Source organism: Cupressus sempervirens, chromosome 2, assembly GCF_028749045.1.
Source record: "Cupressus sempervirens isolate cs-2001-9-10 chromosome 2, ASM2874904v1, whole genome shotgun sequence".
NCBI lineage: Eukaryota > Viridiplantae > Streptophyta > Pinopsida > Cupressales > Cupressaceae > Cupressus > Cupressus sempervirens.
In genome coordinates this window covers 409,697,865-409,709,889 of record NC_143119.1, presented here as the reverse complement: position 1 = coordinate 409,709,889, position 12,025 = coordinate 409,697,865, and the positions used below count along the sequence as shown (strand labels likewise).

The window sequence follows — 12,025 nt, the reverse complement described above, 5'->3', positions numbered from 1 at the left end:
TTCTTTGACATAATGTGTTCCCAGATCAATCACGCATTAGTCAAAGAGGGGCAAATGTAATCACCTAAAAATGGTCATCTAGACTATTAGCCCCCTTCTCAGCATTTTGGCTAAATTAATTTAATCATTTACCTAGACCAAATTGCTAATAATCAATTTATTTGATTATAACCTATAGTTTGACTATGCTATCCTAAGTTCATTATTTGATTAAAAGAACATGTCCCCTTTTAATTAAATAAAAGACCCCATTCTTATAACCCACTTAAAGTGCACACATAAAGTCCTTTTTCTATTTTGCAATTAAAAGAAAAGGCTTTGTGACTTTTGTCTTATATGACAAGTCAACTTATATTCTATTGGTTGATTTGTGTGTGCACATGGATCACTCCTATTTTCGAATTCCACCGTTGATCATCCACCATCTTCATCTTGATCTCCACCGTTCATACATCTTTAAAAGGGAGAGAGCTTTCCCCCTCAATCCATCCATCTTTTGAACATTGTTATGCTGCAGGTTTTCTAATAGGTTTCTTTGGAGCTTTGTGGAGAACTTCTATTTCTTGTCTACATTCTCTCATACCATAGCATTTTAGCTTAGATTCATGTTGCATGTTAGTTTAGCTTCTATTTTGCAATAATCTATCTCACATAGCTTATTAATGGTATTGTAACACTCTCATCCATGCTTAGAATAGCTGCATTTAACATTCTCATTTTAGCTTAATCTTCATTTGCATTGCATCCTTGAGGAACTCCTTGGGACATTTGCATTCTTGCATCTTGTCTTTGGAACCTCCCATTGCATGGTTTACTAGCAAGAAGAGTATCTCTAAGGCTCATCTGAGAGCCTTCTTTCTTAAAATATACTCTCTTGCACTCCGTGGATAGGGAGCTCTAAGCCGGCATCCGAACATTCCAATCTCATGGAATCGTTTGGATAGAAGGGTTTAGAGTGGGACACTTTCGAGTGTACAGTGTCGAGATGTTTGGTTAGTCTTTCATTGTGATCTTTATGATCCTCATATGTGGTATGTTGTGTGCATTCATACTTGTTCAATTTTTAAAAAAATCTTGGCTTATATTTATCCTTGTCTCCAAGGATCTCCAGGCAGGGCATTACAAGAAGCACAAAGGGAATTAGATGTCTTGGTCAAACAATTCAACCCCATTCAACTCCATTACTAGCTGTGCAACATATAAAATTACCAAAGTGAAGATGATCACACATAAGGTGAGACAATGTCAAACTAAATTGAAGATAAGGGTCATCACATTACTTGAGCTACAATCCTATTTGGCCCCTTCTATAGAAGTAATGCAACAATATTTCATATTTCAAGAATATAAATGTTCTAATTAGACTGCTAGACATGAGGACCTTGGATTCCATGGAAGAGTTGACAACATATCTCCATGGGAAAATCATTTCCATGAATCATCTGAGAAGATCATGGGAAATGTCTTTGGATTCAACCAAAACAAACAACAAGGAAGTATTTGACAAGATGGTAGAGCAAGAAAAAAAGGAGTAAAACCTATTACCTTTGTCATTGTTGATCATTGTTGACAAAAGGGGGAGAAAAAAAATAAAAATAAAAATAAATAAATAAATAAAAATAAATAAATAAATAAATAAATAAATAAATAAATAAATAAATAAATAAATAAATAAATAAATATATATATATATATATATATATATATATATATATATACAAAGGGAAAAGCATGATGTAAAACTAAAAGTGTAGGAGAAGAAAATAAAGGTATAGAGTGTTAGGGGAAGTTCCATTTTTATAAATGGAGAATGGTGTTTATAGGCATCTCACCTATTTTCACATAAGAATTAAGAGTTTAAGAAATTTCCATCAATGTCAAAGGGGGAGATTGTCACATTGTGATGTAGATGAGCAGTGATCATATTAGCAGCGCAGTTAGATGCAATGGTGTATTTGGTTGTCATTGATGACAAACTAGTCATAATAAGTGAATAAAGCAAGCAATACGTTAGGCAAATGATAAATAAGTAGTGTACTTGATCGACAAAAGGGAAAATAACCAAGTCTAATGATCGATATATAGGAAGACATACACCACATGGCTATTGTGGTAGTGATATGAGTGCAATGATAATTTAGTGATGTGATCATAGGTATGTCATTTATATGATCCAAACAAACTATGGTTAGGATTGCAACTTAAGAGGATGACGAGAGAGGGGTGACAAGAGAGTAAGGACTTTGAAATAAGATAAAGTTTCAAGGTGAACAATTTATGTTCTTGGACTACCAATCTTGGATTTATGATCGGTGATCGATATGAGTAGCCGGATGAGATCAAATGATATTATGATGTGTCATAATGGATGATGATATGATGAGGTGATAATTGACAATTGAAATGAAGAAATTCTAGAAGAATTTTGAAATTGGTCAAACACATTTTGATTGTTCTTGGAGAAATTACATGTAAACCCTAATATAGATTGATGTGATAAAGGAAAATGTGTTATGGCATCAAGATGTGTGAAATGAATGTAGTGAAAGAGCACCAAATACAAAGTTTGAATGAATGGTGTAGATTAAGAGGCAAAATAATGTTGCACTATATAGGATTATTCTTAGTATTGAAGAATGTAGTTATTGGATGAATTCGGTCAAGGAATTGTGGCATTATAGGGTTGAGATTGAAGTAGAGTGCAAAGATGAACAAAGAGAAAAGTTATAGAGTATAGAATAGATTAGATTTGATAGAAAATGTGTGCTATATCCAGATTAATTAACTTGTTGTTTCCTAATAGTTGCTACAAGGGAACTCTCTTAAATGGATGGACCTTAATCGGTCTATTTGTATAAATCCTTTAATATGGTAGACTCTAAAATGTGTTCTAAATCCTCTAATGAGGTAGATCTTCACAGACCTAATTGTGCTCCTAATAGTGTACAAAATCACGCCTAATAGGATGAACCCGTAGAAAGGGTATTTGTAGCTCCTAACATGGCAAAACTATCTACTGTAGTGAAAGGCTTGTGGATATCATTCCCATGATGGTTTCCTGCCTCTAGCCAAGGGTTTTCACGTACAAAAATTATTGTGTTATGTGTGATGATTTTGTTTATGTTTGATGTTCTTTAGTTTTACTGCATTGCATCAATTATCTATTTATTTTTGGAAGTTACTATTAAGATTTATTGCATTATTGGTTGAATTAGTAGGCTATATGTTGGTACTAATTCACCTGTCCTCTTAGTATCCTAAATAACAACAATAATGCCTTACGAGATCTTATTAACAGAAACTGGTACCTTCTCCTTAAACTATTAAAAAAAAATCCGACTATTGAGTTACCTAAAGAAAAAGTATGGAAAGTCATTGTTAGCCTAAGATAGTCACAAATGAAAGACTAGATGGAAGAAAGAGCACGTGATGAAGCAAAAGGACAATAGATGAAAAAATAAGATGTTAATATTAAAGAGTGCTTGGTTAGTAGTGAAGAAATAAAGAAGTCTATTCAAGAAAAATATTGATGTATTATATGGTCAAAGCACAATACGTGGAAAACAATTATATCAAAGAATTTAATCATACAACAAATCATTAAGAAAAAGTATATGAAGAACAATAATGCTCATAGCCCAACTTAAAACTAACTCTCACCATTTCAGGTGCAACATGAATAGATAACTAGTGCCAAAAGAAGAGTGAGAAAACAAGACATACCTATTCTACAACATGGAGGTGGTTGGGATGGAACATCATTTTATCATGTATTGCATAGTTTATAATGACCTCAAAAATCTAGTAATGTAAAAATTATAGAGGAAGACAACATAAGCTACCTATTTCCAAAAAATAATTAGATAAATCTATAGTGAGATAAACGATTTAATCAAATAGTTATAACTCATTTAGATCTTCAACTTCTTTTCCAAAATGTATGCTACTTATGAAACTCGCCTTGACTCATACATTCATCTCTCTTGTTTTTTTTTTGAGATTGCTATATCGTAAATATTATTAAAATCATTCACTCATTTATTCAACACAAAGTCTTCATATTATTAAAAATGACACGTCCTCATATTATACGTCTCAGGTGGCCACCTTGCTGGGGTCTAGTTCTAATATTTCGTGCGTAAGGGAAAGTAATGCGAGGCACCTCCGACACCTTTCTCTCGCGTGCTTTCCGGGTTTTCTCTACCCTGTTTGCAAATGTGTGAACTTTGAGGGTGCCCCGAAGCCATAAACGATCACTCCGCGAAAGAATTCATTTTCACCGAAGAAATCATCTTCTGCAAGAATGGCGCCAAAGAAACAACAAAAGGGGCAAAAGGAGGGGAAAAACAGAGGATCTAAATCGGCTCCGAAAGTTCAGATAACAGCTCAAAATGAAGACAAGCTACGCAGGCTACTGCAAAACAACAGAGCATCTCTCCCTACTGTCGGAGGTGGCAGCGGTCGCGGTGGAATGATAGAAGCGCAGAGGGCCAAAAGGCTTCGTAACATTTACGACATGCTCGCTTGTGAGGGTTTCACTTCTCTCCAAATCGAGCCGGCCCTGTCCGCGCTTTCTGTACGCCTCTGTTCTATTTTCTATGTTCTCTTCATTTCTTCACCACTTCAATTGCATTTTCTTGCCAGTTTCATTGTCATGGTTTAGTTACGCTTCACCACGACAATGCCCGAAATGCTCTGTCAAACTGAAAGGAACAAGAGAAATTGAGTTGCATGGAGTTCTTCAAGTTACCCTTCCCAATCTAAGTTGCTGAAGGACGCAAGTAATCAAATTTCCGTAGATGTCTACAGATGTCCAGAATATTAAAGCTACTGAACAAATAACTGCACCGTATTAATGCTTACGGATGACGAATATAGGTCCTAGGACTTAAAATGCAGTTAGTAAAATAACAAGAAATCAAATGCCCATACGCGCCCGAGGTTTACCCCAAACTTATGGAATCGGTGAGTATTCAATATAGATGAAAATGAATCTACTGCGCTTCTCACTTTCTATGATTTATTCACTACTATTTGTCAGATTCTCCGCCAACCGAGCAATACCATTGTAAGGTTCTCAATACTCCATGATTGATTCCGAATTCAATTATCTCTACTAGAATATTGGGAGTATAGATGGTAAACGTCCATCCATTTCACTCTCTTCTGGGATTATAATTAAAATTGTACACACTCATTTGAGTCGGTGAATCATGTCCACCTATAATCTCATTTCCTGACCTTTGGCTTTTGGAAAACTCACCTCTCGATGCCTGCAATGCATTTTATAACTAAGATGGTGCACACACGATCGAGTCCGTTACAGTTCAAGGACTTGATTTCTTAGTACTATCTCATTCTCCAAAATTATAACATTGCAGTTCCCACTTCTCTCTGCATCAGTCGTTTAAGTAGTTACTAAACATGATATAATGCAAGATACGTTGTTCGACTATACTTTCTACATAGGCACTTACTGCTTACATGAGTGAAAAAATAATAACAACTTATAATGAATATTACAACTACCAGAGTAACCTCTCCATATGATAATAAATTCAACCATATGCAAATTGAAGTCTCTGATATTTAGTTTTCTCATTTTAGTTCTTTCATTACACTAATTTTCCAGCAACATTCGTTTTGCTAAGAATATGTCGAGGTGGTAGTTATTTATTTTTTCTTGTAGCATGTGAAATGATAATAGATTGACTTCTGAAATAAGCAAAGTTTCTAAAACAGAAACAAAAGACTGGAAAGAAACATATTAAATAAGAGCTAACTTCAAAAAAAAGAAAGATCCTAACTAACTTCATAAAAAATAAAGATCCTAAGTTCTAACTAAATAATCATTATAGAACGGATATATATTTACTTAAACACCCTTCCTTAATGGTCATTCTACTATCCTGTAGAAGGTTGACATAAACTGCAGGTCATTTGGCCATGAATACAAATAAGGTTGACCCCTTCTCTTCAGTCAACTCTACAACATGAGCCTACTACTAAGAACTTCGTTGGTGCTGCAGAACTTCTAGATACCACCAAGTTTACCATAGTCCTTCCAACATGATGTCGAGTAACAAAGCTATCTCTCCCTGTATTCAGAGACATCAAGATTAGCTTCAAAACACTTCACAATTCTAAATAACAATGATTTTGCCAAAAATCATCAAATGCAGCAATGCCCATCATAAACTTTTACAGAACAACACTGTTCACAAGGTGCAACCCAGAACACTTTGTAAGTAACCATGTTTTTTGTGGAAAAAATCATACAAAATATACGAAAGACCATGATTTTTGGAAAATTGTGCAAAACCCTACGATGATTTTTTGTCAAGAAAAATGAAAAGCCCTCCATGAATTTTTGTGGAAAAATAAGAAGCCTCTCCATGATTTATGGTGGGAAAAAACCAGTAAAACCCTGCAGCAGAGCAAGAACCCACCATTTTTTAAAAATCAAGCAAAACACTAGAAAACACAGAGATCCGTGCAATGTAGCCAAAGGCCTTCATTGCTAAGTAAAACAAAAAAAACACGTGTTGAAAATAGAAAAGCCCCATGATTTTTCCCCAAAAACTTGCAAAAATAATCTGTAGAACAGATTTCATGTGGCATTATAAAAATGCCAAAAAACCTTTGCAATCTGTCACGTTTCTGCAAGAAACCTTCAAATTTTGCAGAAAACAAACCCACAATTATTTTATTAAATAATTGATTTGAAAAAGCTTCTGGAAATAAATTTCGGGTAAACAACCATGATTTTTTTCTATGAATTATATAAATGTTACTTACAACGTCATAGAAGACTGTTCACCAGATATGACTATATAACAGTTATGTACAAATTATATCAGTCTCCTGTACAGGAGGATAGCCTACTAAGAAACTCTATCTGGTCATTAGTTATACATTTCTACATAGTCTTTCAATGTTTATTATACAAAATTACAAAAAAGTACAGCTGAAAGCATGTTTCTCATATCCTATCATTATACTTTTTGTCCATCCATGCTACCCATCCTGATGTTCCCTCCATCCACTTTAGTGTCTTGTCATCTTGAATGTAATTCTTGTATGGGTGATCATCAATATCATCAGATTGCGGATCTGGTACAACAGTGAGAGGTATTGCTGCTATTGGTACTGCTGCAACTGGATCTGCTCTGTCTTCTCGTTCCTTCTCTCTTAGCTCGTTCAAATCTGCCATGAAATTGTTTAGTGCAGTCTCAAAGGGGGTTTGCTCCGGTGTAGATCTGGACCATATGTTCCCATGGGAAATTTCCCATCTGAAAATTCTCACAGCTCTACTTTGCTGGAAATCCTAGAACTTTTGCTCATCTAGCTTCATGACAGCTGCTATCTGCATGACAATATTGTGAAAAAGGACCTCTGCAGATACTCAGTAAGGTGCCTAGCTCTGCCAGCAAATATATCATCATTACGGAGCTTCCAAATAGACCATAGTATTTCAAGAGATAACGAAGACCACTATATCATCTTAGGTGCTGTTATTTGTGTGATGTCACTTAAACACGAAGCAACGACAAGTCTAACATCTTTACGAGGATGTTCCATAAGTCTTTGCTGGACCAAAGCAACCATTGAGGGCTGCAAAGCCCAATTAAGAAGCCTCCAATCTACCTGGTGAACTTTGGACAAATATGTTTCTAATTCTTCCACCTTGGAGAAAACACCATCTAGGGGTTTCATGGATTCCAATTGTAATCATATACAGCCAATTGCACACTTCCTGTTTTTTTTGCAAGTCCGGTAGTTGATTACCATTGAATGTATCATTAAATTCTTGTGAGAAGATACCACTTTTCATAATTTCCATTGTCTTTATCATGATTTGTTTCCACCAAATACGATGCACCAAAAGACTACCCTTGTTACCATCAAAAAATTGTTAAACAGTTGGAATGCATTCTTTTATGTTTTAAGTTATGATTTGTTTTGTTTCATTCAAGTGTTTACAGATTGTCTGGTTGAACAGATATATTGCAATATTGAAGCATGGACAAAATAGAATAAAACATAACATTCATTTAATAATACAATTCAGTTTCATACCAACTGAGAATAATATCGAACTGGAATCAAACCATATAATCCCAATGATAGTATCTTAACATTGCGCACCCAGTTAGTAGAGAGCATACAACAATAGGATTTCCTCTTATATGTCCAATTTTTACTAATTTGGCAGCCAATACAAAACTGGCAATGGTTTGGGATTAGGCATCTACGTTAACAGTAACTTGCAGCTGTATGAGTCTTTTGCTCTGTGTGAGATCAGTCATGATATCCCCTTTTCAAACACTATACCAAAGCTGCGTCACAGTTCCAACCCTCCTTCTTAATGCATTGAGTCAAAATCTTTAATTTTTGATGTGTAGTGACATTCCAGCTTGGATATTTTGATTCTTTAATTCGGGAATCTGCTTTCCCAATTGAGCTGCCCTGTTAACAACGAGATTAACTGTGTTGCCCCTGTTAAAGTCACAATCTGTTGACCTAGATCAAAAATTCTGAGCTCTGTTGTGTGGCTATTCTTCTGCAAATAACACACAACAATGAATTTCCGCTTGGTAGCTCTCTCAATTCCAGTGATGAAATTCCCTAGCTTTCCCGCTGAAATATCCCAAACCAGATATTTGCTTGATTTTTTCTCAGAATAACATTTAGATCATAAACATATGAAACTGTATCATAAATAAACCAACAATGTAAACCATAGGAAATAACCCAACTGATATTTATCTGGTTGTTTCCTCAAACTGATATTCAACATTTGAATATAAGCAGATGTATTACAAAACACAATAGAAAACCAGTAGAGTTACCATAAGATATTAACCTGTTCTTTCTCATAATAGTATTCAAGATTCAAGCATTTAAAATGCATTACAAACCAACAGTATTAAACCAGTAAACTCTCATACAATCTCCTTAAAACATGTTATTGCATTATACAACAGCAATTCAATAACCAACATTAAAAAATCCAATCCTAAATACAAATTTACAGTCAGATTGGAAAACTTAAAAAAAGAGCCTGTAAGCATATGCGAGACACCTCATGTGACGTCTCCAAGGACAATGGGTTTGTGTCCATTGTTTGCTGGCACGAGGGGCTACGTCCTCAGACTAGCTGAATGCTGAAGCTTTCTAAATAACTCTCACAAGAGAGAAAACTGAATCTGAATCATAAATCAAGCATGCCCAAATGAAAGTCTCTTCTCCTTTTATCTTCACAATTGTGACTCTTCGACTTTCTTCGTGGCTTTTCGTCTTATTTCTCCTTGTCCTTTTTGCCCACTTTATAATATTAAATTGACTTTTTATATTTTGAGTCCACGCTCTCCAAATCAATTTTAATATCACATATAATATGCCTTCAATATATCTAATGTCCCAAAAAAGGGACATTACAAATCTCCCCTCCTTGAAATTGTTTGTCCTTAAGCAATCAATACCAGGATCCCATATGAACTTGCAGGTAGCTTTGCAACCCAAATTGAAAACAAATCCAACCATACTGTGAAGCAAGGTGCCACTCTGCAATACATCCATCACTCGGATCCTTGGATCCTATATAACTCTATGAAAATATGCGACACATGAAAACTGTACAATGCTGACCATCATTGCATCCAGCCCCAAACTGAAAAGAACTACAACCAATTTCTCAGCAAGCCATAGGTACATACGATCAACTCCTGGATCCCAAACCCTGTTGTCATAACAGGCCGATATGATAGGGTAGAAATGTATCAATGAACTATGCATAACCCAGTAGGTGGTGATGACCCATCCTAGATAGATGATGTAGGAAACGAGCTGCCCAAAAACTGAAATCGACACCAAGGGCGCATAAAAGATAATATTGCCATCAACACTCTGAAGAATCCCTAAATACATAGGGGTCATGAGAAAGAATGAAGCTGAAAAAGCATTCCCTATGATCAACACATAACTCTTCTCAATCCTCCACCAGGACCTGTTTAATTGCTGAAATAAGAAATCCATCCAACCTATATAAAAGTTAGAATTTGGAAGCATGTAAAGGCTGTACAAAAGAGGGGCAACATTAGTCACTTCACCACACCAATCTTGTGACCAAGGTTCGTTGTTAAGAACTGTAGCTTGATTTGACTTTTTGAAGTCAAGGTCATCCTCTTCCTGGATATCAAGAGGAACTCTCTCCTCTACCTCAAAAGTGGGTTATTGGAAATCCAAACAACATCTACCTCAAACAAAGGGTTGTCTATAAGCTAAATGTGACCTGAAGTTTTGGATCTTGGTTGCTTGGGGCAACTATTCAAATCATACGTTTGCTGAATGCTATCAAGTTAATCAATTTCCTTTAGGAAAAATTCTTGCCTCTCTTTATCCTTATGTTTCCTAAAATGATTTGTGCTCCGAATCTGATTTTCTGCTTCCTGAAGAGAAAATTGAGTATCAACCAATGCCTCACGAACATACTTCAGCTCCTTGTTGAGCTCCTTACTCTCATTCCTTTCTTTATTCAATTGGTTGATATAGGATCCAATAACCTTAAGAGTATAATCCCTATCAGAAAGCAAACATAAGTAATCCGATTTCATAGATCTAAGGGCTATTTTGACCACCTGCAGATTAACAACAGGCCACTCTCCTTTCTCTTCCCTTTGTGCCTTTCGATAGAGATCCTCAACCATCTCATGATTGCTGTCATAATGTACCAGAGATGCCACAACTCTATCTTCATTAATCTTCAACTGGTCCTTTAAGGTATGCATTTCATGATTGTCATTTTGAAACGGTTTATTGTTTTGTAGTGTCATCTCAGTATGTTCCTCTAATTTTATGTCATGAGCATAAGAAATACATGGTTCATCACACCTCTTAAAATCATAGGCCTTCTCTCGCCCATTCTCTCGACTTGCATGCAAAGGTCAAAGTGCTGTTAGGTTATCATTTGTATATAAAGACTCATCACAAAGTCCCTATCATGCTATTACCTTGTGTGCAACCGACTTCATCAACCTACTCGTCAAGGCTAACCTCCCATTCACCAACATAGAAACTCACACCCTGTGTAACATCATCTATGGAATCATAAGAAGGCTTTTAATCAATGGTGGATAGTTCTTCTTTTTCAAGACCCTCTATTAGAAGATTTTGGCATGCTGGAAATTCTTCACACAAATTTTTGCACTAGTCTTTTTCAAGGAGATCCTGTACCAATTCAAAGTACTTTCTTTTTTCCGTATCCGTCTTATTTTGCTGCTCTAGATGAAGCTCTAAGTAATCGCTGAACGTTAAGTCATTCTAAACTTGGTTAGGAAGTTTTTTACATTCTTTGTCAATGTCGAGTATCTCTGCTCTTATATCTGAATTCTGGGCTGATTGCTCTTTTAGCTTCATAGTACCTTTCCTGATCCCTGTAATTGGATATCCTTCTTCGGGAAGATGTCCCAAGTTCCCAACTATATCAGATTGGTCATATAAAGATTTGGAGTGTATTCGTTGGTTTTTACTTTGCAAGAAATTCATGGATCAGCCATATAATCTTTGTCACATTTAACTCAACAGACTACATATTACTTTAGTAAGAATCTATGAACCTTAAGCCTTTGATAAAGAATTTGAACTCAACGATTCAATGAGAAATTGTGCCAGTTCTTGGTATAACCAAGCCATAGCTCTGTTACAACTAGAAATTCTGCAACTTATATGATAGACGTAACATATCAGATTTTCTTCCACAGCACATTCCACTTCAAAACTAACATAGGTTGCCCTGTTGCAAGGCCAAAATCAAATTGATAACATTGGCTATTTAAAAATTGCAATAGTATGCACCAAAATGTTGCTAGCTAATTTATATAACACAACGTGAACAAAGATAAGTCATTGTAAATACAAAACATATTCCTCCAACATTCAACACTAAAATACCTGTGTCATGAATTTTCTTCAATGATGTAATGATCTGTCACATAACTTGCTTAATGATATGAGAATTTCTTCC

The 12,025-nt window shown here is 35.4% G+C and overlaps 1 protein-coding gene across 5 annotated transcripts in view; it reads left to right on the top strand.

Annotated features, from left to right (window-relative positions):
• The first annotated feature begins 4,145 nt into the window (after positions 1-4,145).
• The window catches only part of LOC149572842 (DExH-box ATP-dependent RNA helicase DExH7, chloroplastic-like), a 356,903-nt gene continuing 349,023 nt past the window's right edge, over positions 4,146-12,025 (top strand). For 4 of the 5 annotated variants that reach the window (XR_016359987.1, XM_089813915.1, XM_089813917.1 and 1 more), the window contains exon 1: positions 4,146-4,576. Coding sequence is in view for 4 of the 5 variants with exons in the window: in XM_089813915.1 (XP_089670041.1) it covers positions 4,304-4,576 (273 nt within the window). In the remaining variant the exon portion in view is untranslated. The remainder of the gene's footprint in view (positions 4,577-12,025) is intronic. The other variant, XM_089813916.1, reaches the window with a different exon arrangement.